We start from the raw sequence: 25,042 nt of genomic DNA, 5'->3' as shown, positions 1-25,042 counted from the left end.
TAAATGATGAAAGGTTTGCGGAAATACCATGTGCGAATAATTTCTCAACTAAGAGAATGGTTCTAAAAAGAACGAGAGGTATATGATTTCAATAGATAAATGATATCTTCTGAAAGGCCAGGTTTACATTTCGTTTAGATTTTGAAGTATAGCTAAGAACAATACCATCATTATTTAATAACGCAACCACGCTTTCCTGCAACTGGTTTTAACTGCATATACAATTTCTATCGTTTAATTATGTTTACTCAAAGGCATATAAGATCATTTTGCATGAGTCCCAAAAGTAACTACCTATATACCGACTTATTATCCAGAAGCTTACTTGAATTAAAGATCGTAGTGGTGCTAATTGGCACCCCGTGAAATTATTCCGTCTGTTTTGCTGTCATTTAGAAGATATCAAGGAATGTATGTAGGTGGTTTCCAACTCGGTCAAAATTATGACTGATTTTACCAGTGCTATGGACGAAATCGTATTTCGTGACTAATGGTTGTGCATTTTCTTCACTGTTTTCTCGAAAATTATAATATTCACTGAGTTGAAACTTCTTTGGATTTTGAGTGGTGTCACTGAAAGCGAACAAAATGCATGAAAGGCAAATGATCCTATATGCCTTTAATGAGAAACCACAAAAACCACTCGCCACGGATATACATTCCTGTCAGAATACTATATGCAGTACACACTTTATGTGAAATATTTACAATATTGTTTTCAAAGACAGCATTTAATATGGCATACTATATTCTCTTCATTAAATATTGTTTTCCAATTTGTAATTAGGATTGCTTTATTCAAATCAAGATTTGCATAAATAGTTAAAGAGTTTTTTGTCAGCATCTTACATATGAAGTACTTCCTCTTCGGTTGATTATATATTTAACCATGGAACACAGTTTTCAGTTCAGGTAATTAAAGTTCACTTAAAAATGTAACTATTTTTAAAGGTGCTTTCTTAATTATTCTTGACGTAAGATGACATTCTAAGTTGGAAAATGTTCAAAATTAATTAAATGAACAAAATATATGTCATGATTGAGCAAATTACAATATTTAATTTTGCTGTAATTTTCAGAAATGGATTGAATTGGGGGTTAGTATTTTATAGCAAATATTGTTACGCTGACTTGTTTAAAGTTTTGTTTTCATAGATGCTGGCAAAACCAAGAAAAAAATGCTGTTCTTATAGTCTGGTTCCCTGACCCTACTTCAGATGAAATTTACTTAGCAATTTATAGACATCATGAAATTGTCAGGTAAGGGGACCCGCCTAGTTGGCTTGCAACCATTCACGGATGTGCAACCGATTGCAAACAAATGTGGTCTAACTAAATTTGGTACATTGGGGGTTTTATTTGAAAAAAAGTGTCAGTTTTTTTTTCAATGATGGTTGGCCGACCATCATTGGAAATGGATACAAAAATACGAATTTTGTTAAACATGACAGCACACCAGGTGCCCTTATTTCACAGGATGCTTGAGACTATTATATTCACTTACAGTCAGGTAAGGTATTTCAAAATAATTTGGTAGTTTTGTTTTTTGATGTTTGCAAATGTTGTATATTACCTTTAACATGGGTTATAGGATGACGAGTGTACATGTTTCTTCTTGACAAGAGGGGTGATGGGAACTCAAATGAAATACTTTTCAAGGACCAGACACTGCAAATATTTAAGGACAAGATATTCAGAATTCACTAACCACACAGGAGGATATAAAATCACCCTGGCCCATGTTTGTCTGTGATATCAATACAGCGATAGGCACCTTCATTAGAATACAAAAACAATCTGAACAAAATCTGAGCCACAGGCAGAACAAAAAATTTGAGGAATCCAGGGTAAGCCGTCCTAGGCTAGGTTCAAAGATGATGTTTGCGCATGATAATAAGGCCTGCTTGTCCTATGCTAATGTGTGCGTCAAGGTTAATTTGTAAACTATCTCTTCAGGGAATGCTGGCTATCGGAGTAGCTGATACTTGTATTAATTCAAATCTCATTTATTTATCTTATCTGTTTTATTTGTGAGGTCCTTGTGGATTTTGCAATCACGTTTGTGGACTAGGGTGCTAGAGTGGCAGGCTTGACTTATGCAATAGTATACCACGCTATTTGGGAGCCTTTTGGTGTGGCTATTTGCTACTGTAAGGAGCGGCAGAGTCATCCTAGGGGGCAAGGTGGGGGCGGGGGGCTGGATGTTACAAGGGGAGGGGTTAGTTTTTTTTGACAATCATGGTCAATGTCAGACAATAGGTGTAGCTATTCTGGCGCAGGACCTTAAAACAAACAGCCAATTGCCAAAAACAGGATTTTAGTGAAAAAAAATTAATAGAAAACGTGAAAAAAGGCACCTTATGTTAAAACCGCTAATCACGTTAACTTATAGAAATGTGCTTTTCTCAAAGTTACCAAATTTCCGGTGGGGGGGGGGGGGGGGGGGCACTCGGGGGTTGACAATTTTTTTATGAGGGGGGGGGGCACACAGTTGTTTATCATATAAACTGGGTAAAACCATTTTGCTGCTATGAGGGGCTTTGGGATGTCTTTAAGAAGCAAGACCAGAACGCGGCCTTTAAAAAACAAGTCTCAAGGATTGTTTTAAAGGATTTATGACTCTGTAACACATTGACAGCCAGTGTATCACTCCAATTCAAGGTTCCCACAGAAAATCTCAAAATGAAAACCCATAACTTTTCCATGATTGCTTTAAGTTCCAGGATTTTCCGGGATTTTCCCATTGCTGTGGGAACCCTGAAATTGGCGCCTGCCGGAGAAAATGGGCTGACAATCATTGCAACGTGTTGCTGCGCATGGTTTTATTCTTTCTAATCCAGGCAATTAATTTTACATAAAAGTAGTCACGGAGTTAAATTTACATTGGAAAGAGCAGAATTAGGAATTCTTTTTTTAAACCACTCAGATCCCCACAATGTCAATGGAGGACATTATGGGCTCCGTACAGAAGTACCCCCTCACCGGCAAGAAAGGGGGAGTTGGGGGAGCCCATCAGGAGAGACAATCAAACGCATCGCCGAGACACCTAACGCTGTCACTAAGACGCTATGGCTTTGCGCACATTCAGAGTATAATCAGTCGTGTGTACTTCACGAGCCAGGACGCACACGCGGTGTGTTCCGTCCACAGGGCTCTCAAAAGTGGTAAAAAAGCGCCCTCTTTGTTGGCGCACGGAGCCCATATGGTGGTGAAAACTGAGACAGTTGATGTTGCGTGGCATTATAGACGAAATGGTTTAGACCTTTTAACTTGCAATTTAGCACAGATAATTTCAGACACACTTGAATTTCAGACTAATAGAAAGTGGGTCAGTTGGTAGTAGTGTCCAGCTCCAAGTCTGGGTAAAAACATTGCTCAGAGATTTTTCTAGCTCAGCTGAAACAGAATCAGCTGAGAACACAAGTGTAGATAGAAATCTCCAGGCGCGCACATCCACGCTATGAAATAGTACTCTTAGCACAATTTTTTGCTATAGTAAGCACAACTTTTCTGCTAACCGTTAAGCAGCGCCATGAAATTGGGCCCAGGTATATGCTCTTGGCCCTTTTTGGGAAATCTGGAATTAAAATATTCTACATTTTATGACACACTTTTGGTCCTGTTTACATGTCTACCAACAGTCCTCCTCATAGCACAGGATCTTCACGTAATCTGGTGTTTCTCTGCGCTGGTGTTCGCCTCTGTAGGACAAAAAAATCGAGAGCATAAATTTGAAAACTGTGGGCTCAGTTCAGTGAAAATAACTGATTTTTTTATGGACAAACTTTCTGGCTAGGACTGGCTTTAAATTGCTGTAAAACTAAAACTTGCATTGACTAGTTTTTTAAGCTTAACTTATCAATAGTACAGTATACTTTTCAGGCTTTGAAAAGGAGTCGACTGCATTACTGGTTTGTCGGTACATTGAAATCTATCTGGGTCTTCTACGAGTATTTTAGCCATATATGTATAGATAATGACAAAATGGGCTCCAAGCCTTTGGGGGATGGGTGAACAGGGGAGGGGTGAGCGGCGCAGGGGTGAGCGGGGGAGGGATGAGCGAGACCATTCCAACATCAACAGTCCCGTCAATTTACTGAATGCATACATACCCTCTGCCCCTGTTTCTGATTGGACGTCCTATGTGTATTGGGTTCCTCCTTGACCCGCAGAGGAGAAACCAGGCCATCAGGGTCAAGGGTCACGGTGGTAGATGCTGATGGTTGCCTGTCAATCAAGAGCACAACACTTTACATGAAAAAGTAAACATAGTGTTGCAGACAGCAGCCCTTGTAAATTGCTCGCTAATAACAGTGAGTGATAATTTCATTTCACATTTTCCAAATTAAACGTGGATACCCATTCCCAAACAGGATCCCCTTAACCTCAAATAGGGTTCCCACAGAAATCTTGAAAGGGAATTTCATGACTTTTCTGGACAAAATTAAGGTTTTCCAAGGCAAATTCTTGTTCTGGCATCTTAGGAGCCTGTTGCTCTGGAGGCTATAAGGGACACCACTGAGCACCACAAAAGCATCACAATGGTGCATTGAACGAACAAGTATAGAGCATACATGCATAAAGAGGAAGTATAATTAACTGGAATGCAAACTGGAAGACTGCCATAGCCAAACATTACACATCTTCATGTATAAGTTGTGCAGGATGTCTTGGCTTTTCCATGACCTTTCCATGATAGCTTTAAAATTTCAGGAATTTAGGAAACCCATCAACCTAGATCCGCCCAGGTCACGGCAAACATAATTGTTATATCAAGTGCTTGGATACCGTAATTTCACTGGTCTTGGACGAGCACGTGTCTGGACAATAAAAAGGCATGTCACACACACTAAGGGTGATAGCGCACTGCTTTCATCGGGCACGTTGCGTGTGGAACGTGCCAGTGCGCTAGCTTCGCGAAATGAGAACTGCACCATCAAATGCTCAGTCTCATGTCCGGCGGGACAAAACCTTCAGTCTTCAAGGGTTACATCGCAGTGATTTTATTTATTTCTCACACAGTGTTACAACATTTTATCTTTTAGAGTTATTGGCACGATTATCGGGGCGCATAGCACCAGAGGCGAAAAACGTCATATCCCACATCACAGCAGCCAACAATTGGTCACTATACTCACTTTGGTCTCCGTGTTCCACCGCTGTTGCCCCTCCTTTCTGAGTCCCCGCCCTTGCGTGGATTGGCCGCGTTGGGGAAGCTGGGATGGTAAGCCCCACCGTTCCCCCTGTTGCCGTCTTTGTGTTGATGGCGATCATGTCGGACCTTCTGCCTGGCACCAGAGCTTTGGTGTTGGTGCGGTGGGGGTCTGTCCTGGGCCACGGCTGGGTTGAATTGTGGCAGGAGGGCAGAGGGATGGTCGTCCATTTCCAATCCTGATGGTTGAGGGAAATTGGTCGTCTTTGGCTTACCTGTGGGAAAGGAGGTTTTTGAGCAGTTTTGACTAAAATCTGTACAGTCTTTTGTGCGGGATCTATCAAGAGGTTTGAATCACACAAATGGATATTTTTTACTTGAACTTTCAAACTCAATTTCAAGTAAAAACTCAATCCCATCACCAAGGGTCTAGTAATTTTTACACCATTTCCCCCCTCCAAAAAAAAAATAAAAAAAATTTGCATTAGTTTTCTTTAGGGATGCCAGTGGGTTTTTGCTCCAGGGCTGGAAAAATTTGACATGTGAAAGAAATGCACAAACGATTGCAATACACCATAAACACATTACAATACCACTAAACACATTACAATATGTTTACTCTGAATTAATACATTCGTGTATAGAGCTAGCATGGTAACTACCATTGAGCATTGCATGCACAATTTTGTTTCTGTGCGTGCTACAAGAGGATTTGCGTGCTGATGTCAGGATCCAGTTGCAGATTATGGAATTGAGTACCCGTAATTAACTATTTTGAATTTTCAAATTGAAAACCAGGCTACATGGAAAAACAAAACAGATTCACGTTCACGACACTTGCGAAAATGCATTTTTCACTGTCAAGCTAAAGAGCCCATATATACACTTGTACCGATGTGATAGTATTATCGCGGGGACCTTTATGAACAATATGAAAAGCAACTCCTGAGATTTAAATTTTTGGGGTTGGGTTTCTCCAACGGTTACCCGTGTCGTTTTTCAATTGGTTACTCGATTACCATAGCCCTTCAGGATAAGAACCCAGCCTATTGCAGGGAGCCAGAAAATTGAGGTTTTCTGATGAAATTTGATCCCATTTCAATAAGGGATCAAGCACACTTTGATATCAGAGAGCGCAGGTCATGGCATATATCAAACCACCAGACCTGAATATCGACCTACACTCAACCAAAAAGAGAAAGTCCCCCTTCCAATACTTTTTTGTCTAACTCAAAAACTACTGAGCACCTCTGGCTTAAATACAACTAATTAGTACAGGAATTCCTTAGCAATCCAGCCATACTCTTTGTTCGGCCTTAAGCAGTGATAATGTGTACGAATTTATGCAATTTGTAACAAATGATACCGAAAACAGTTGCACTTTTGTATACGTGCAAGTTGTGGTTCACACTCACCTTGCACGTATACAAAAGTGCAACTTTTTTTTAGGTACCATTTGTCATAAGTTGTTTATTTTTGTACACATTATCACTGTTTTGGGTCAAACAAAGAGTGTGGCTGGATTGCTGAGGAATTTCTGTACTGATCAGTCGTAATTTGAGCAAGATGTACCCAGTAGTTAGACAAAAAAGTATTAAGGGGGGACTTTCTTTTTTAGGTTGAGTGTAGTAAGCAATGACCCTTGATCAAATTCAATCACAAATTGACTGGAAGAATCCCCACTCACTAAAAGGATTGTACTTGACTTGCGTGTACGCGTACGTCTCCCCATCCGGCCCGGTCAACAGTTTGGTTCCCAGTAGCTTCTTCAGTCCCTCCTCGCTGTAGTCGTCAGGAGGTGCATCTTGGAGCCCCTGCAACGTCTCCTGCACCCTGGCGCTGCTCTTGCTCTGAGGACGCTCTTCGCGGTACCTGCTCTGACCTGAAGCAGCTGGGGGTCAATTGCGAAACAGAATATCGATTTCAGTCGCTAGCCCAGGTGGATTCAGGTCATTCGGGAGGGAAGCTTACCTTCTTGGAAGAGTACACCATTTGTCACTGGTGCATTTTTTTCTTTTTTGAAGCAACAAAAGCGCTCAAATCTAAAGTCGGTTGTCTAAAAACTAACCTGATGAAGCATTAGCTCTGTGAATGCTGTATATTTCGAGAAAACACAATATTCTGTATCTCGATTTCAATTCAAAAGTTGATAAGTCACGACATAATCCCGAAATCAGCATTCAGGACATGATTCTCATTCAGCCGATAGTTGCTACGTGATGCCACACACTGAACCGATGATTCTCCCTAATTATTGCAACAGCGCGCGAGTGTGTGTCGTGTCAACATGCTTCCACCCATTCACGAATTTGCCCAATGCAAACCAACTGCTAACGGAAATGTCCAAAAACGCGTCACTTGACACATCTTTAGGAATGTCTTTCTTTTATTGTTTTTTTTCTTCAAAATGACAGCATGCCAGAGGGAAAAATGTCACAGGGAGTTGAGTGCCATTACTATCTTTAAACCTTTTTAAATCTTTTTTTGTGTGATTGAGTTACAAATCTGGAAGAGAAATTTGGTATAGCAAAGCTAGGCACAACGATGTGACATCAACATGCCAACGATTACTTTCACAGCCATACCTGTGTTTTTGATCTTCGTTTCACGAACAGCGCCCCCGCTTGGCATGCTGGAGACAGTGGCAGTCGGCCTGGGGTTCCTGCTGGTGCCGTGTAGGTACTTCTCTGATGTCGACCGGGCAAACGAGGGCTGTTGGCCGGTTCCCTGTTGGCTGGCGTCCGATGGGAATTGAGGCGCCAGGGGGACGGTGTTCCTGGGGTGGCGAGACTTGGGCTGGGGCGGGTTTCTGGGCTTGGGCACTGGAGCTGGTATCGCGTCAACATCAATGTCATCATCGTCAATGCTGGGATCTAGTGGTAGGCAATTTCAGGACAAAAATGGGGGAAAATGTATTTACGTAGTTTCTGTTAGCAATACCAGAGTTACTCTCTTTTAAATGAGGCTTCAAATGGAAAATTTCACCCATGTTTAGTTACAGAAAAGTTTCAATTATTTGCAGCATGACAATTATAAGAGCTGTTTGTTAAGGTTGTAGACACCAAAAGTAAAACACAAAGAAGCGGTTTTTTTCATTTGATAAAACATAAAACTTGAAAATTTATACACGCACAAAAAAATTAAAATTTGTTGAAAAAGGATAGAATAGTGTCTTTAACTAGAGCCAAAAGATTCAATTACCAGTTCAATAAGTCTCTGTACTGATGATGTCACACTTTGTTTAAAGAGGTTGTGGAATGCTCAAAGACATTTCCGTCATTTTTCGGGTATATGTAGCCTAAGGTGTGATGAAATAAAAACGACTATTGTGTCTGTCATGAAATGAGTACAAAAGGTACTTTTGAGAGCTGTTTTTCAGGTCCTGTTTTGACCCGACTGTGCAATTTGTGTAAAAGTCGTTGTTGGGGCAGCAAACAAAACATAGTAAATCGTGACGTAATAAACAGGACTCGTTTATACTACGCTGCATCGGGAGTCCTGTTTATTACGTCACGATTTACTATGTTTTGTTTGCTGCCCCCAACGACGACTTTTACACAAATTGCACGTTCGGGTCGAAACAGGACCTGAAAAACAGCCCTCAAAAGTACCTTTTGTACTCATTTCATGACAGACACAATAGTCGTTTTTATTTCATCACACCTTAGGCTACATATACCCGAAAAATGACGGAAATATCTTCGAGCATTCCACAACCTCTTTAAGTGTGCGCTTTTCTATGGAGCTACGAAACCGTCGTCCCCACCAGGCTCCCATAAGAAAGCACATGTGTATAAAACAAAGTGTGACGTCATCAGTGCAGAGGCTTATTGTCCCTTTACTGACTGAATAACTGACTAGTCTGACTGTGAATAAATTATGTCCTAAACTGTGACTTCCTGTTCTAGTTCACCTAGGCAAGCCTACTCTGGTTTTTGTACAGGGTGAGTAAAAAAACCCCAAAAACCAAGATGTCAGGACCATTGTTTTAGTGATGTTCTAAATGTAGCACTTTCAAAATCTAGGATATGAAAGTTCTATTCATAAGCTTTCTTTTAGAACAAGAATCATTCAAATCACTTATGTACTTTTCAAGTTATGGACTTTTAACACAACAACAGTTTTAAAGCTCTGTCCACGAATCACAAAACAGTAAGTGTTCTTTTAGCAAAACGAAAACAAATCACATAGGGATGTGTGTGAATCGTTTTCGTTTTGCTGAAAGAACGCACACCTTTTGTGTGATCCGTGGACAGAACTTTAAAACGGTGGTTGTGTTTAAAAGTCCGTAACTTGAAAAGTACATAAGTGATTTGAATGATTCTTGCTCTAAAAGAAAGCTTATGAATAGAACTTTCATATCCTAGATTTTGAAAGTGCTACATTTAGAACATCACTAAAACAATAGTCCCGACATTTGAGTTTCATGTTTTTTGACTCACCCTGTATACACTGCATTGACATTTGCATAGAAAAAAGTAAGATGTTTATACTTGAATGCGAAAAAAAGAACCATGAAATGCCATCTATCCAGTTGGGTTTTCAAAGACAGCCTCTGGATTTCATCAGAATGAACGCACTCTACTTTTTGTCCATACCAGCAAAAGCCTGTTCGTCCTGATGCTTCCTCGGTCTGACAGGGAAGTCTTGAGGTCGTTGAACCCTGTGCGGTTTGGGTCTGATGGGACTCTCGTTTGACCCGCCCCTTCTGGTGGGGTACGACCCTGGGCTGGGGTCAAAGGTCGTGGGTGCTGGGGTCACGGTGCGGTTCTCACTACAGTTGACCTGGGTGAAGCGATAAAATAACTGAAATATATAGGGCTCAGGAAATTTTGGAAACAGTCAGAGATTAACCACTGGCATGTATTTGGTACCTTTAGATGAAGTTTTGATTTAAAACTCAGATGTTGTATCCGATCATTCCTTTCAGGGATTAACCCTAACCCTCCTCAATCCTCCAAAATCTTCCAGACAGTTTTGGAGGATTTTGGAGGATTGAGGCCAAAAGGCAAAAAAGTGTTGATTTTGGAGGATGCATTGTGTCGAGTTCGTAGGCTGTACCCAGCATTGTTCATGTTCAGTCATGCATAAGTGAGCCCTGCATTATGCCTGATATCATCCGCACTGCTTCTGAATGTCATCGGCACTGCCTCAACCTATAACAGTGATTGTTGGGGAATCTTGAAAGATTGAGGCAATTATGGTCACTCCTCTCCTGAACAAATTCAAGACATAACAGATGATTTTGGAGGATTGAGGCTGAATCCAATTTTTACATGGTGGCAATTGGAGGATGCTGCAGGATTGAGGATGGTTCCTAGCCAAAAGGGCCTAGGGGTTAGGATTAAGGTTTCAAAAACGTTCCTGATTTTATGAATTGTTACTTCAAGAAAAGAGAATAGTATACAGCTGAACAAATAATTCATCACAGTTTCCCTGTAAAAAACATTTGATAAACAATACTTTGAATTTAAGTAAAAAGGCTTATTCAAGTTTCATTCCTCTTCCGTTATCACCCATCAACAGCAGGTATTCCTTTATTAGAGACAGAAGAAACAACTGTTTACAACGTCTAGAGGGAGAAGTCATTTTATGAAGCTAGTGCACATACCTGATGCATTGGCAGGGCATCTGCTGGGAGAAGTATCTCACAGAATTCGCAGGGTAGCATCAGGAGATTGTCTTCGTCATAGTTATGAGGGCTGTCTGACCGGTCCAGAGAACTGTACCTGGTGATCAAAGACAGTTTGTGGTGTTGTGGTGTACATTGTGGAATATTACATTGACCTTCTAGTTTTTAAATGAAAAAGGAAAGTCAAGTCTGTCACGAGCCAATGTGGCCCATCAGGCTGGCGTTTATCTCTGGCTTCAGTGGCATGAAACGACTGAGAATATTTCTACTCCTCCTGGATGGGATGCTAGTCCATCGCAGGTTACTCCCCAGCTAATGCCGGTACCCATTTATACTCCTGGGTGGAGAGAGGCAAGTGAGGGTTAAGTGGCTTGCCCATGGACATAACGTATGGTCGGCGGTTGGATTCGAACCCCCGACTCTCTGATCATGACTCATGTATCGTAACCACTAGGTCACACTCCCCAAATTGAAATGAAATGCCACGTATTATATTTGTGCCAAATGACAAACATCCAGTCAAGCCACCCTCAGTTCGACCTTTTGACAACTCTGAACGGTTGGCGACTGACTTTTCAGGATCAAGCTGCGCCTGAGCTGCGACCATCGGCAACATATCATTCATTTGCGACCTGAGTGTAACTGCGACGATATTAAGACGATCGGCATCAGTCGGCACTCAAAAAAAAATCAACAGTCGCAAGAGTAGAAAAATCTCAACTTCTGCGCCACGATGGAACGGGTTCCCGAAAGGCAGGAATCAATCGCAGTCGACTTGGGTGAAGTGTCGCGACATCGGTAATGTGAGCAGGGTTGCGATTATGCTGCATCGAGATGCCACTTGTTCCACGATAATCTCACAATTTCTCAGTTTTTTTTTAACTTGAGCTTGAACTTTTGTGCTTGATGCCGACGGTACTGTTGCTGTGCAAGTAAATTGCAGGTTGACCGAGGCCGGCTTAATGCAATATATACAACACATGTAGACATTAAAAAGAGTACTGGACTCCAAGTTCAACAAAATGGCTTATTTTTTTTGGTAGACTGTGCCTTACCCTGGAAATGTTGAACCATAGTTGAAATTATTCAGTACTTCAGATGGTGGCTGTGGGTGGCTGGGACCTCTTGGCCTGCTGTTGTTGGTTTGAGCTGTCTCCTCCTTTGGATGGCATGCAAGGTCAGGACGGCAACCAGACTAGAGGTAGAAAGAAAAGGAATACACATGTATACACAATATCCAAGATGCTTCAACACATGCCCAATGAAAATGTTCCACATTTATTGAATGGACCTCCACCATCTGGTACATGATACGTAGGGGAAATTGCCACGCACTCCAGGAAATGCCCATTTTTATTTTATTTTATTTTACTGAACCAGACGGCTTATTCTGTCAAACAAAACAACAACAGACATCCTCTGATAATGCCTAATGCTCCATTTTGGTGTCTTTGCTGAGTCCAGTCCATGTGTGGGGTGCAAGAACAAACTTCCATTAAAATGCTCTCAGAAAGACAAAGGCTGTACAAAATGACATAATCGTCTCATTACCCCACCGATATATACCTTAATTAACAATTCAATAAACATTGGCAGCAAAATATATGGGAATCGTTCATCACAAGGCAAGAGGGCCACTTCAAGGTGTTTAGATTTAAGTTGGTTGAAAACAGGATTCAGGTATAAAGTTCCAAAGTGCAGCAGTACGAGGAAAAAAGCTAGAAGAACATCTCACAGTACTGGCCTATGGAACAGATACATTGAAGGGTTGAGTGGAGATTGCACAACGTGTGCTGCGAGTGAAGGTGCGAACAGAAGGGACAACAAGTGAGGGACCTTCTGAGCCCATGTAGAACAAGCTAAGAGAAGCAGCTGAACGTCTAACAGAAAGAGGTTCTAGAGATGATGCTGGGTCCAGTCCTCCCAAATGAATAGCCCGCTGTTGTATTCTGTCAAGAAGGGACAAGTAGGTACAAGGAGCAACGGCCCAGATATGACTGTGCAGTATTTGGAAATATCTAGTCATAGTCAGACCGATATCATTACCTGATGCTGTATAAGTGTCTCAGCTGGAATGGGTCGCTGGCAGAATTCACACGGTAATGTTAAGTCACCCAATGCTGTGTGGAAATAAAAGAAAATGAGGGGTATGTTGGTTTTCTCATCAGTGAAGTCACACATTATGCTAACAGCATGATCTATTGTCTCGGATATCACTTTCCCCCTAACCCTCCTCAATCATCCAAAGTCCTCCGGGCGGTTTTGGATGAATGCAACATACAATTTTGGAGGATTGTAGAGGATTGGGAGCACATGGACATTCGGTACCAGCTGATTTTGGAAGATCGAGGATGAATGGTGTTAGAAGAAGAGGAGGATTTTGGAGGATTGAGGTTGAAGGCATTTTGAAAGGCAGGGCTGTTGGAGAATTTTGAAGGATTGAGGCAGTGGGTAATTTTTGTATCCTTCATTTGAACATACATGTCAAGTGCAAAATTTTGGAGGATTTTGGAAGATTGAGGTTGGGTCCTAGCAAAAAGGGCATAGGGGGTTCAGGTTAATACCAGAGAATTCAATGGGACGAAACAAACTAGCGGCATCAATTTTGAGTTTATATTCAGCGTGCAGGCTTCTGCAATATTGGATTTTGTGAGTCTACGATTTACCGCCACAAGAACACGATGGTGTTCGGTGTTATAGGGTACTTTTCTGGGCAGGCTACTATGTTGTCCAAGTACAATGAGACAAGCAGTATTAGGGGAACTGCAAACAGGCAGCATGCATGGGCAGGACTTCAAAGGCTTTTCTGGATGACTAGTAAGCACAATTTTCACCTTATCTAGACAACTTGACCACAAGGAATTTTAACAATATACATGTACAGTGCAGTGCAGATCTCAGCCACTTGTTTCTGTCATCTTTTTTTTTTTTACAGGGCTTTTGTACAAATCTGGCCACATTTAAGAGAAAAATGGCACTATTGAAATTCCACACCGAGATTGTCAATATGTCGGTATTTTGACAACATCATTTGTTATTCCATATCAGGTTTTGCCCTTCACCGACGTATGAAGGGCAAAATGAAAATCTGTATGGAGAATATTTACCTGTACATAAATTTGCATTTTTACCGATAGTACTATTTCTGGTATATATGTCGGTGAAGGGCAAAACCTAAAATTAAATTTACATCACTCCAACGCAAACGTCCATCTTATCATTCCTTATTGTTTGGTACCAAAACAATACAGGGTGAGTCAAAAAAATGAAACCCCAATGTCAAGACCATTGTTTAGTGAAGTTCTAAATGTAACACTTTCAAAATCTAGGATATGAAAACTCAATTTATAAGCTTTCTTTTAGTACAAGAATCATTCAAATCACTCATGTACTTTTCAAGTTACGGACTTTTAAACACAACCACCGTTTTAAAGTTCTGTCCACGGATCACAAAACGGTATAAGTGTTTTTTCAGCAAAACGAAAAGAAATCACATAGGGATGTGTGTGAATTGTTTTCATTTTGCTGAAAGAACACACACCTTTTGTGTGATCCGTGGACCTAACTTTAAAACGGTGGTTGTGTTTAAAATTCCATAACTTGAAAAGTACTTGAGTGATTTGAATGATTCTTGTACTAAAAGAAAGCTTATGAACTGGGCTTTTATATTCTAGATTTTGAAAGTGCAACATGCAGAACTTCACTGAAACAACAGTCCAGACTTTTTGGGCTTCGTGTTTTTCGTCTCACCCTGTATTGTCACTACACACATGCTGTACTTTTTTGAAATTGAATTATAGCCTAGCCTAACAGAGCATCTGTTCCCCTCACTAGCCATTTTTGTTACGAAAATGACCAATTCCCATCTGTCACCCAACCTGTAGTCCCATTGTCTCTCACCTGTGCCCTGTTCTTGGAAGGTGTTGATGGCTGGAATGCTGTAGGAGTCTTTGATTAATTCCTGGATGGCAATATCGTCCTGGAACTCATCGTAAGCAGGAGGGGGCCCACTGCTTGGGTGAGCCACATCTTCGGAGAGGTCATCAGAATCATACCAAGAGTCATCGGGTAGGTCTTGGGCCAGGTGCTGGGCCAGGCGATGGTCTAGTTCTTCCTGGCTGGTAGCCGACTGAAGTAGGGCTCTCTCCTCTGTGAAATAAAAAGTTTACATTGATGGTCAATGGTAACAGTTGAAACAACTGGCAAACAATTAAGCCAATGAAAATTTGTATAAATGCATTTTTACCGGTAGTTTTATTTCTGGTATGTTGCGTAGTTAGACCTACAGTTTACAGTATATGTACAAATAATGAATGTTTATGTGTGCAATGGTAAGAATAATTTTATGAGGTGACAAATGGAATGTTCCATTCCATGAGGCGAAAATGGAACATTCCACCTGTCATTCTTTCCTTTCCATTGAACAAATGTGAGACATACATGATTTGTTTCATACAACACCTGAATAAATCCTCATCATCTGATTGGTTACAAACGAGGTCCCATTGTCATGCAAAGTTTGCAGTACACATTTGAATATGGTCCCAACCCACACCTGTGATTTTGGAATGTTACATTGGTCACACGACTGCAAATAGCCATCACTTGAGCTTGTGATTTGCTTGTTGACGGGACGATTGATTATGCATGCCCCAGGGCGAGGCTGGCTAGACTCACTAGGCTTTTTATGCGGTTCTTGTCAGAGGAGCTGGGTTTGGCTAGGATTTTCAGGGTCAATAGTTCCACCCATATAACTCATGTTATTTGGCTACAGGAGGAACTTCATGACATTTTTTGACCACAAATGTCAAGCTAACTAAAAATTAAGGTTTTAAGACTTCATTTTTAAGTACAATCCTTCAGCAAAGGGTTCACAAAAACTAAGTTGACTTAAGAAGCATTAAAGGGACCCCACATGAAATTTCATCTGAATTCATCAAAACCAATCCTCTTTCTTTAATCATACAGATTGTCATTTGAAGAAGCTTTACCGTTTTTCTCTCTTCCTCTGGCTGGGTTCCTTGTCATCACGTTCTGGACCCTGTCTTGGTTCTTCCGTTGTTTCCTGTCTCCGAATCCCCCATCAAACAAGCCCCTCCTGCCCTCCCCGGCCCCAAGGCCGCTCGGATAACCCTTCGTCCCCGGTCTCAGTAACGGGGGACCAGTGAACTGCCCTAGCAAGCCCGACGGCAACCGGTTGGACTTTGCCGACCGAAACAAGAGGTCGTTCTGGAGGTATGGGTCCCTAACGGCAGCGGTGGACTGGAAGGGGTTCGGCTTGACAGGCTTGACTTCTGGGTACTTGCAGTCTGTGGCCTCGTGGCGGACCTTGTCGCGGAAGTAGATGTAGCGGCTGCATTTGGGGCAGGGCTCAGTCCGGCTGCCGCAGAAATCCTTGTGCTCGGCGTGGTTTTTGAAGTCCATTCCCATCTCGCAGTATTCGCATGTGACTTGGCGCTGCGGGCAGTGCTCAGCCTAGTAGAAAGAAATGGAAGTCAATGGTTGTTGTACTCATTGCTTATCCCTCCTGCTATTTAAACAGTCGCAGACAGTCACAATTTTTCTTTGACTTCCCCTGCTATACGTTTAAAGCTACAGTCCATCATTTGTAATTTGTGCATTTTGTTCGTTTGAAGCAACAAAAGGGTTCAAAATCTAATGAAGGATACTGAGCAACTAACCTGATGAAGTTTCAGCTAAGCTTAAGCTGTACATTCCGAGAAAAACAGCATTCTAAGATCTCAATTTCAGATCAAAAGTTACTGAATCATGTTTTGAATTGTTTTGAATTGCAGCTATACGCGACGTAGCGCACTGATCCGACGAATTATAACAACCGCGTGCGCGTGTGCGTCGTTCCAATACTTGTGCGCGCTGCGCTGAATAACAAAACGAACTACTAATTTAAATTTTCCTACGGTGATTCTTAACAATCACCGTTGGAAATGCCTTCTTTCGTTGATTACTTCAAAATGACAGCTTGCCAGAACGAATGATTTCACAGGGAGTTTAGTTCCCTTACTATCTTTCAACCAAGTATGCTTTTCAACAATAATTACGCCAGTTACTTTTCGGATGGCTGCAAATGATGGACTATAGCTTTAACACAGGCTAGTCACCAGCAGTCAGATCTGATGTCAGGCAAGCACTGTGACTACTAGTCAAACTCAGTCCACAGACCATGAACAAACAATGCAGGCCAAGTTGTGGGCAGCTTATAGATTACCCACAGTCAAAGCCAAGCTGCGTCAAGTTACATGGGCTGTCACGGCCAGTCAATCCTGCTTTATGTAGGCTGGGAATTCGTAACTGTTTAAAACAATCACTTGATTGATTTGACTGACAGGACAACTTGGCACAAAATGTATGTTCGCATAGGAGGGTGAATGGCATTTTCATTTGCCAGCTGACCATGGCTAGTGTGATGGTTAAGTGGATCGATGCCTGTACTACTTTGCACATGGCTTTGTCTATCCACTGAACTTACGTCATGTTCTTCTTGTTGGCACTTCTCGACAGCCTCTCCACATTTGCAAGTCACCTGGTGAAACCAAAATTCCATAGAATGTGTATGGAGTGAGTACGATGCTCTGAAGTTTTTTCTAATAAATGGCAAGCAAATGTTCCCTTTTACAAAGAATTCAGAATTGTAAATTGTGACTTTCCACAGGAATTTGGCAACAATTCAAGTTTATCGAGACACGCGTTTTGTTCTGAATACTTTAAGTAAGATTTGAGGCTTTGCACGGTGGAGATACTTATGAATGAAAGGTTTGCGGAAACACCATGTGTGAATAATTTCTCAACTAAGAGAATGGTTCTACAGTCCTTCATTTTTAAGGAGCGCGATCGCGCAGGCGCTCCTACTGCGCTCCTCGACTGTCTCGAAGGAGCGCTAAAAATAGCGCTCCTCAGAAATCCAAAAGAGGGCTCGTCAAACACGGGAAGTTTAAAAATAAGAAGTGATAAAAACGCAAAGGATTTTAAGTCTTAAGCTACACGTATTTTTCGTTGGTATAATGCCCAAACTCACGTTAATATGCCGCTGGACATCGCTAAAAATGAACGAACACCGAGCTCGTACGTACTGTATAAGATCGTGTGTGTACAGCGGTTGTATACTGTGCGTGCACAATCTGCATATCGCGTAGAGCTGCATGAAAACACGTGGTCCCGTACGTGCAAGTGCAGCAATGACTGGTTCCCGCTGCGCCGCGCACTAAGTCCCAATGAAGGCATGATGAAAATGCGGTAACCAGTCAATGTAATAGTCCTGCGCGGTGCAATGCACTGCCTGCCGTACAGTGTTTTGCGTGCAGGCTGGACGGAATAGACGTCGTAAAAATGCCAAGAAAACAACGATTGAGAAGGACGATCTTTGCAAGCTTATTCACAAAACTTGATCTCTCTTGTCTGTGTATGTATTTCCCGTGTTCATGAATTTATTTTGAGGAAGTTTTACTGGTATGTGAAGTGAAACGATGCAGCGTGTTTCACCGAAATCCTATACCGTGAAACGAGTCTCATTGCCGGCCCACCACACACAGTGCATCACAAACGCTCGTACTAGTGCGAAGTTCAGATGTTGTTAGCCAGTTTCTCGTCGTGACTAGCATTGTGTATATGGCATACTTGACCTGCATTTTCCGTTATTTTTAAGATTATCGACGGCAGATATTTTCGATAAAACTTAAGGCAAGTTTGTGTCATTTTGAGGCCCTTTTTGTGAAGCTTTCGTAGAGCAATTGAAATAGTTCAGGCTGAAAATTTCATACAATTTTAACGAATCTGAAAGCAATTTTTCAGTTGCTTTATGTGCCGTTTATTAACTCTCCATTTTCCAAGTATAATCAAGTGATGAACCAACTGACACCTGTATTAAAAAATGAAAGCCTGAGCAGTAGTCAAACCTTTTATTAATCTCCATTTAGTTAGTTTTTTAAAATAAATTTTACCTTGTCTTACAGTTACAAAAACGAAAAAAGTAACGCAACTTGAGCATATGTTATTATGCAAAAACTAATAATAATGCAGCCCCTTGAATAAATCCTTATATTCAAATAAAACAAAAACAATGGTAACCCGTCGTTTTACCGCTGTTCATCCGTAGATTTTAAGGAGAGCGATTTGCTCTCCTCGAATATTTGAGGAGAGCGATTTATAGCTCTCCTGCATTTTCTTTAAATGAAGGACTGGTTCTAGAAAGAACGATAGGTATAAACTCGACGTTCCGGTCAGTATGCTCCGCGTCTCCTGAAGACGGTCAGAGCATACTGAATGGAACGTCGAGTTTTTACCTCTGGTTCTTTTCAGAACCATTCTCTTAGTTGAGAAATTATTCACACATGGTGTTTCTGCAAACCTGAATAACTTTAAGTTCATGAAGATACTAGAAAATGATGTAGGGAGTTATGGTCGAGGTAAATGACTGTACAGACAATCTGGTAGCCCTTTCCAGTAAAAGTTCAGTTTGTGATTGTCCACACATCTTAAGTCCCTTGCCCAGCCCAAGTTTCACTTTTCATCCCTGGTCCCACCCACCTTGACGTGATTCTCTTCATTGTGTTGGTCCATCTCCGTGCGGGGAACCGGCTCCTCGCATTTACTGCATAGCACGATGTTACGGCTGCAGTGGTTCTGATGCATGAGGTAGTTCACCGACGGAATGTCCCGTTTGCTAGGAAAACAATTATGCATGAATAGTAGCGACGAAACATAATGGGGAAAAAGTGCAGAACTTGTCAAACATTCATCAAATCCCACACATTTCACAATGCAAGCAAATTCACGTCATAAAATTGTGGGTGATGATCAGTGCAACAAGTAGCAGGGGGGAGTGTGAGTGACCACTGATCAAAATACCTGAAAACAGCTGAAAAAGGTGTAAAAAAGCTGAACTTTGCAAATCTCCTATTTTGTACACAGCAAATGAGGGGGAAAAAAGCTGAAATCCCCCCCTCCAAAAGAAGCTAAAATAAACTTTAAAGCTGAGATTTCACACCCCTGAAGTAGGGTTCTGTGATGTATTGATGTTACTCGATTATTCGATATTATCGATTTCGCTAATATTAATTTTTTAATCATATCAAAATATCGAGCCTCATTGATGAATGATATCAAAAATATCACAAAGGGTGTCTGGGTGTACTCAAAACAATGATCCAAAGACTGTATTTCTGTTGGCTTGTAGACATCAGAAATTCAGGAAACTTTTTGAAATACAGTTCAAATGTTTAATTTTGCCACCGAGTTTCCATTGAATGCACGATCTCTTTCGCACTTATTTTCATTTTCATAAATTTGATTTTGACATCGTGCACATTTACAAAAATGGCCGACCAATGTGCAACTCACACACAAAGTTTATCGGAAATTTCCAAATAAAAATGAAGTCACACGGTTGGTTTTTAAACCAATCATTATGCATGGAATCAGGAAATCAATTCTTTGGTTCTTTTCGTTTGTATTGCAATAGTCTGCGTGCTGTTCAGTGATTCCCACACAGAGGTAATGCGCTACAAATCTAGCGCCTTGTGTACTGCAGTGCATTTGTACAGGGGTGTGAGTGACCACTGATAAAAATAGCTGAAAACATCGGAACAAGGTGTAAAAAGCTGAACTTTAGAAATCTTCTATATTTTTGTACACAGCAAGTGAGGGAAAAAGCTGAAAAAAAACGCTGAATCCAAAACCAAAAAATCGCTGAAATCAGCTTTAAAGCTGAGATTTCACACCCCTGATTTGTAGCAATGATTTTAGAACATACTGTCCAATTTCGTTGATATTTTGGGGTTTTCTTTGGGGGGGGGGGGGAGATTACCCAGAGATATCAGAAATTATGACAGGTAAATTTCATTTTATAACTTGTGTAGTTTTTGAGTTACGATTTTATAAATTTTGGTGTCATGTTGCGATCCGTCGGTGTCTGCGGTTTTTGTCCAGCGGGAAGTCTCGTGACTGAACTGTCTTATTCATTCAGGCTTCCTTGATATCAAGCATGATCTTTAACGTTTTATGTTGTACATGGGGGATAACTGATATATCAAATATTCTCAACAATTGAGTTTTGATATATATTGATTATTGAAAAATCTGATATCGACAGACCCTAGCAACAAGAAACAAGATCATAAAGCAGTGTTATATTCAATACTGTCGACTTACCAGTTGCTGCAAAACTCAGTGGCCGAGGGATCTTGATCCTTTGCCATCATTATCAATTAGTGTGAATCTTTCTATGTAGCTCTGAAATTAGTTCTGTATGATTAAACATATTACAAAGAATATAATTTCGCAATCAATTAATTTAATATAGTTTCATGTCACTGTCAATAATAATTATCACTTATCAATTTAGCCCCAGTCTAGGCCCAGTCTACTGGACTAAAGTGTGTATCCAAAACACTAGCCTGAAAATTTGGGACTCTCAATACTGTGTATGAGAGTCCCAAAACTTAAAGCTATAGTCCATCATTTGCAGCCATCCGAAAAAGTAACTGGCGTATTATTGTTGAAAAACATACTTTTATTCTTTCTGGCAAGCTGTCATTTTGAAGTAATCAACGAAAGAAGGCCTTTCCAATTGTGCGTCTTAAGACGCACCGTAGGACAATTTAAATTAGTAGTTCGTTTTGTTATTCAGCGCAGCGCGCGCAAGCATTGGCACGACGCACAGGCGCGCGCATTTGCTATAAATTGACGGATCAGTGCGCGACATCGCGTATAGCTGCAATTCAAAACATGATTCAGAAACTTTTGATTTGAAATTGAGATCCTAGAATGCTGTTTTTCTCAGAATATACAGCTGAAGCTGAGCTGAAACTTCATCAGGTTAGTTGTTCAGTATCCTTCATTAGATTTTGAACACTTTTATTGCTTCAAACGAACAAAATGCACAAATTACAAATGATGGACTGTATCTTTAAGGTATTGAAAACATGGAACACAAAAAAATAGACTGGCACATGAAACAACCGATCCCCCTTCAGTATTGCATCAATCAACCTGTCAAATGTGTCAACAGAAGCATCAGTTACATAATCTCTATTTTTACAAATTCTCTCCACAGTCATGCTGCAGGACTAATTAAATAGTCAATCCTTTCAAAAATAATCTTGCTCAAAGTCGGTTGCAAATTCGCTACATGTACATCAGTTTCAGGCATCCAGGGGACGTTTGCTGCTCTGGCCGTACTAGAGCTTATGATAGTGTAAGGCCAGAGGCATCCAGGCTAATCATATGCCTGGATTAGCATGATTTAAGTGAAACTGCATGACCCATATGCAGAATAAAAGTGAACAAGAGAAGGGCAAACAAAGATGGAAAGAAATATTTGCATCTAATGCAGGCTAAAAACAAGCTCGAGTAAAGCAGGCAGCATCACAAAAAAACACCTTATTTAAGTTATTATTCTGTACTTAATAATGCCTAACCAACCATGTAACGTAACTTACATTTTTCGAAGTGGCTATCGTTACGGCACTCGTTGTTTAGCGCCCTCTACGATATTTTTTTGATACGCACGCAGGTATATAATTATTTGTTTCCACTCGTTTTATCGAGCAGTGCGCCAGCTCAGCCGATAGAGGGTAGGATTTTGCACCGCGAGGTTGCGGGTTCATATCTCAGTTTTGCACTCAAATTTTTTTCCTTTTCTAACCTGAGGCTTTGGAGGATTTTTTTTAAAAGGGAAATAAAGTCCGAATTTCATAAAGTTCAAATTCACTTTTTTCCTTCTAATTTTATATTTTCTTGTCATGTTTTTTTTATAAAAGTTGCCAGGTTGCAGTCTACCGTAACGATAGAAAATGGGAAATGCGTTACGGCTGCCGTAACAATAGCCACTGCGTACATTTTTCTGATGCTGACAAACTTGTCCAAAACATGACAATTGCTAGCAAACTTACCGAGAACATTACTAATAATACTTGATCATGCCAACCCATTTGCAAATAGACCTAAAAAGTACTATTATTAGTAATTATTAGTCATAGAAAAATCCCGTCCAAAACTGACGACACCCACCTATACAAAGCTATATTTCGTCTTCGGGGATTTCCCTCTCTGTGCAATGTGGCTGTGGCCTGCGCCTGTGCAGTGTGCGATCGCAAGACAAGAAACGGCAAGTGATTTCAACGCCAGTTAGATTCAACTGCGTGAACTTGGCAGAGAATTTTGACTACCCAGAAAATGACCAGAGCAGAAGTGGGGTTTACTACAACGATTACATCACCAGATTACTGAAATCAACGTTTACCGGTATTAAGCAACGACACCGAAATCAGGAAATCTGACCTGCTGCTGTCACTTTTCAAGTTGCTTGTAATCAAATAAAAATCAGGTTCTGTTTTTGTACAAAAATAACTCAACCTGAAAACGCAACACAAATGTCACTCACAGTCCAGGTACCACACTTGCATAGAGGGCGCTATTTAACGCCACCGGCGGCAAAAACTCCTGGTCTCTATCTCCAGCCGTCCTGCTACTTGAATGCGTGAATTGATAGGTACGGTGCCCTTGAAATGACAACTATAATATACAACGGTGGTATCGTCAACCAGAATAGCACCATTTCTCAGAATAATGAAATTTTACTAAATTCAAATTTCGCAAGCATGGAGAAAGTTTAAAAAGAGACAATACGTTTGGGGGGATTTTTTTTTTTGGGGGGGGGGGGTATCGAAAGACAATGTGGCGGAATTAAAACGAATTCTGACACCCATCCATAACCAGCCTCGTTCCCAGGGTTTACTGTATTTTCAACCTCGTTTCCCAATAGTAAGTGAGAGAGCAGGTAGTGGTGGGAGCGTACTGCTCGACACCGTGGGAACGAGGTTGATCTATAACGTCATGACACTGTTTAAAAAAAGGAATAACCAGACCTGAATTAAAAAAAGGGAAAAACAATTTACAAAATAATTATGTTTCAATATTTATTTCTTTATAAAAGCGTTCGCCAAACAGAAAAGAAGGCTTCCATTGCACCATCATTGAATATAAAAAAAAAATCGAAGCAGTTTGCAGCAGTTTTACTTTTTTTCATGTTTCAACTTCTCTGTTGCAGTATCCCTTCGTGGTGATCCTCCTTGCTGACATGTAAGTTTCATTGTGTTTTGTTTTGTTCCTTCTTTTGATCGTTTTACTGCTTTTGTTACATCAGTTATGTATACATGTACCTGTTTATGTTTATAGTCTTGTCATTTAGCCATCGAGAAAGACTCTGCTAGGGTCGAAACGTCAGGCCACATTAATTTTAAGAATTATATATTTCAGGTCCATCCAGTCAGTAAGCAGTTTGCAGCAGTTTTACTTTTTTTCATGTTTCAACTTCTCTGTTGCAGTATCCCTTCGTGGTGATCCTCCTTGCTGACATGTAAGTTTCATTGTGTTTTGTTTTGTTCCTTCTTTTGATCGTTTTACTGCTTTTGTTACATCAGTAATGTATACATGTACCTGTTTATGTTTATAGTCTTGTCATTTAGCCTTCGAGAAAGACTCTGCTAGGGTCGAAACGTCAGGCCACATTAATTTTAAGATTTATATATTTCAGGTCCATCCAGTCAGTAAGCAGTTTGCAGCAGTTTTACTATTTTTCATGTTTCAACTTCTCTGTTGCAGTATCCCTTCGTGGTGATCCTCCTTGCTGACATGTAAGTTTCATTGTGTTTTGTTTTGTTCCTTCTTTTGATCGTTTTACTGCTTTTGTTACATCAGTAATGTATACATGTACCTGTTTATGTTTATAGTCTTGTCATTTAGCCTTCGTGAAAGACTCTGCTAGGGTCGAAACGTCAGGCCACATTAATTTTAAGATTTATAAAAAAAAATCGTTACGATAAAAATGCGTTCACTGTGCACATAGCTTAAAAGTTCGTCTGCAGCCATACTGGATGTTTCTTTGGGCGGGAAATAAGTCTCTTTCTTACGAATCCGTTCGTGTTGTAAGGAAGAGATTTCCATTTTATCCAAGTTGAGATCACTGATCTCCACGTACACAAATCTGGATATCGTTGGCCATTTCGAACTGTACAAAACAGTGAAGCAACGCACTGGTTCCCGATGCCTCCATTCGAGTGTAATGGGGAAACCAGCCTCTACCAATCCCATTGTTCAAAATAATTAAAATAGAGTCGAGTAAAAATATACGAAACTGGTTTTTTTTCTAAACAGAAATGTATATAAAATAAATTTTGTTGCCAATTTTAATTATATTGAAAATACAACATAATAATTTGTTGAGTAAAAAGGGTACGCGTCAA

General features: G+C 40.7%; 1 protein-coding gene across 2 annotated transcripts; it reads right to left on the bottom strand.

Annotated features, from left to right (window-relative positions):
• Positions 1 to 2,679: 2,679 nt before the first annotated feature.
• On the bottom strand, positions 2,680 to 23,185 carry LOC119730905 (TRAF-type zinc finger domain-containing protein 1-like). Of its 2 annotated transcripts, none has more exons than XM_038203969.1 (15): positions 22,809 to 23,185; positions 20,949 to 21,041; positions 19,326 to 19,461; positions 17,272 to 17,325; positions 15,776 to 16,259; positions 14,685 to 14,933; positions 12,831 to 12,904; positions 11,840 to 11,979; positions 10,764 to 10,881; positions 9,751 to 9,937; positions 7,738 to 8,025; positions 6,840 to 7,043; positions 5,139 to 5,427; positions 4,113 to 4,227; positions 2,680 to 3,701 (listed from the first exon to the last, which is right to left on the bottom strand). In XM_038203969.1, exons 2-15 carry the CDS (start codon positions 20,996 to 20,998, stop codon positions 3,648 to 3,650), a joined length of 2,442 nt encoding a protein of 813 aa, XP_038059897.1. In that variant the 5' UTR covers positions 20,999 to 21,041; positions 22,809 to 23,185; the 3' UTR covers positions 2,680 to 3,647. The 2 variants fall into 2 exon arrangements, with proteins under 2 accessions (XP_038059897.1, XP_038059896.1); XM_038203968.1 differs by having other exon boundaries at positions 23,041 to 23,185.
• Between the last annotated feature and the right edge of the window lie 1,857 nt (positions 23,186 to 25,042).

This window comes from Patiria miniata, unplaced genomic scaffold, assembly GCF_015706575.1.
Source record: "Patiria miniata isolate m_02_andy unplaced genomic scaffold, ASM1570657v1 HiC_scaffold_22, whole genome shotgun sequence".
Lineage (NCBI taxonomy): Eukaryota > Metazoa > Echinodermata > Asteroidea > Valvatida > Asterinidae > Patiria > Patiria miniata.
Note: the sequence above shows the minus strand (reverse complement) of the source record. Positions and strands in the feature narration are given on the sequence as shown.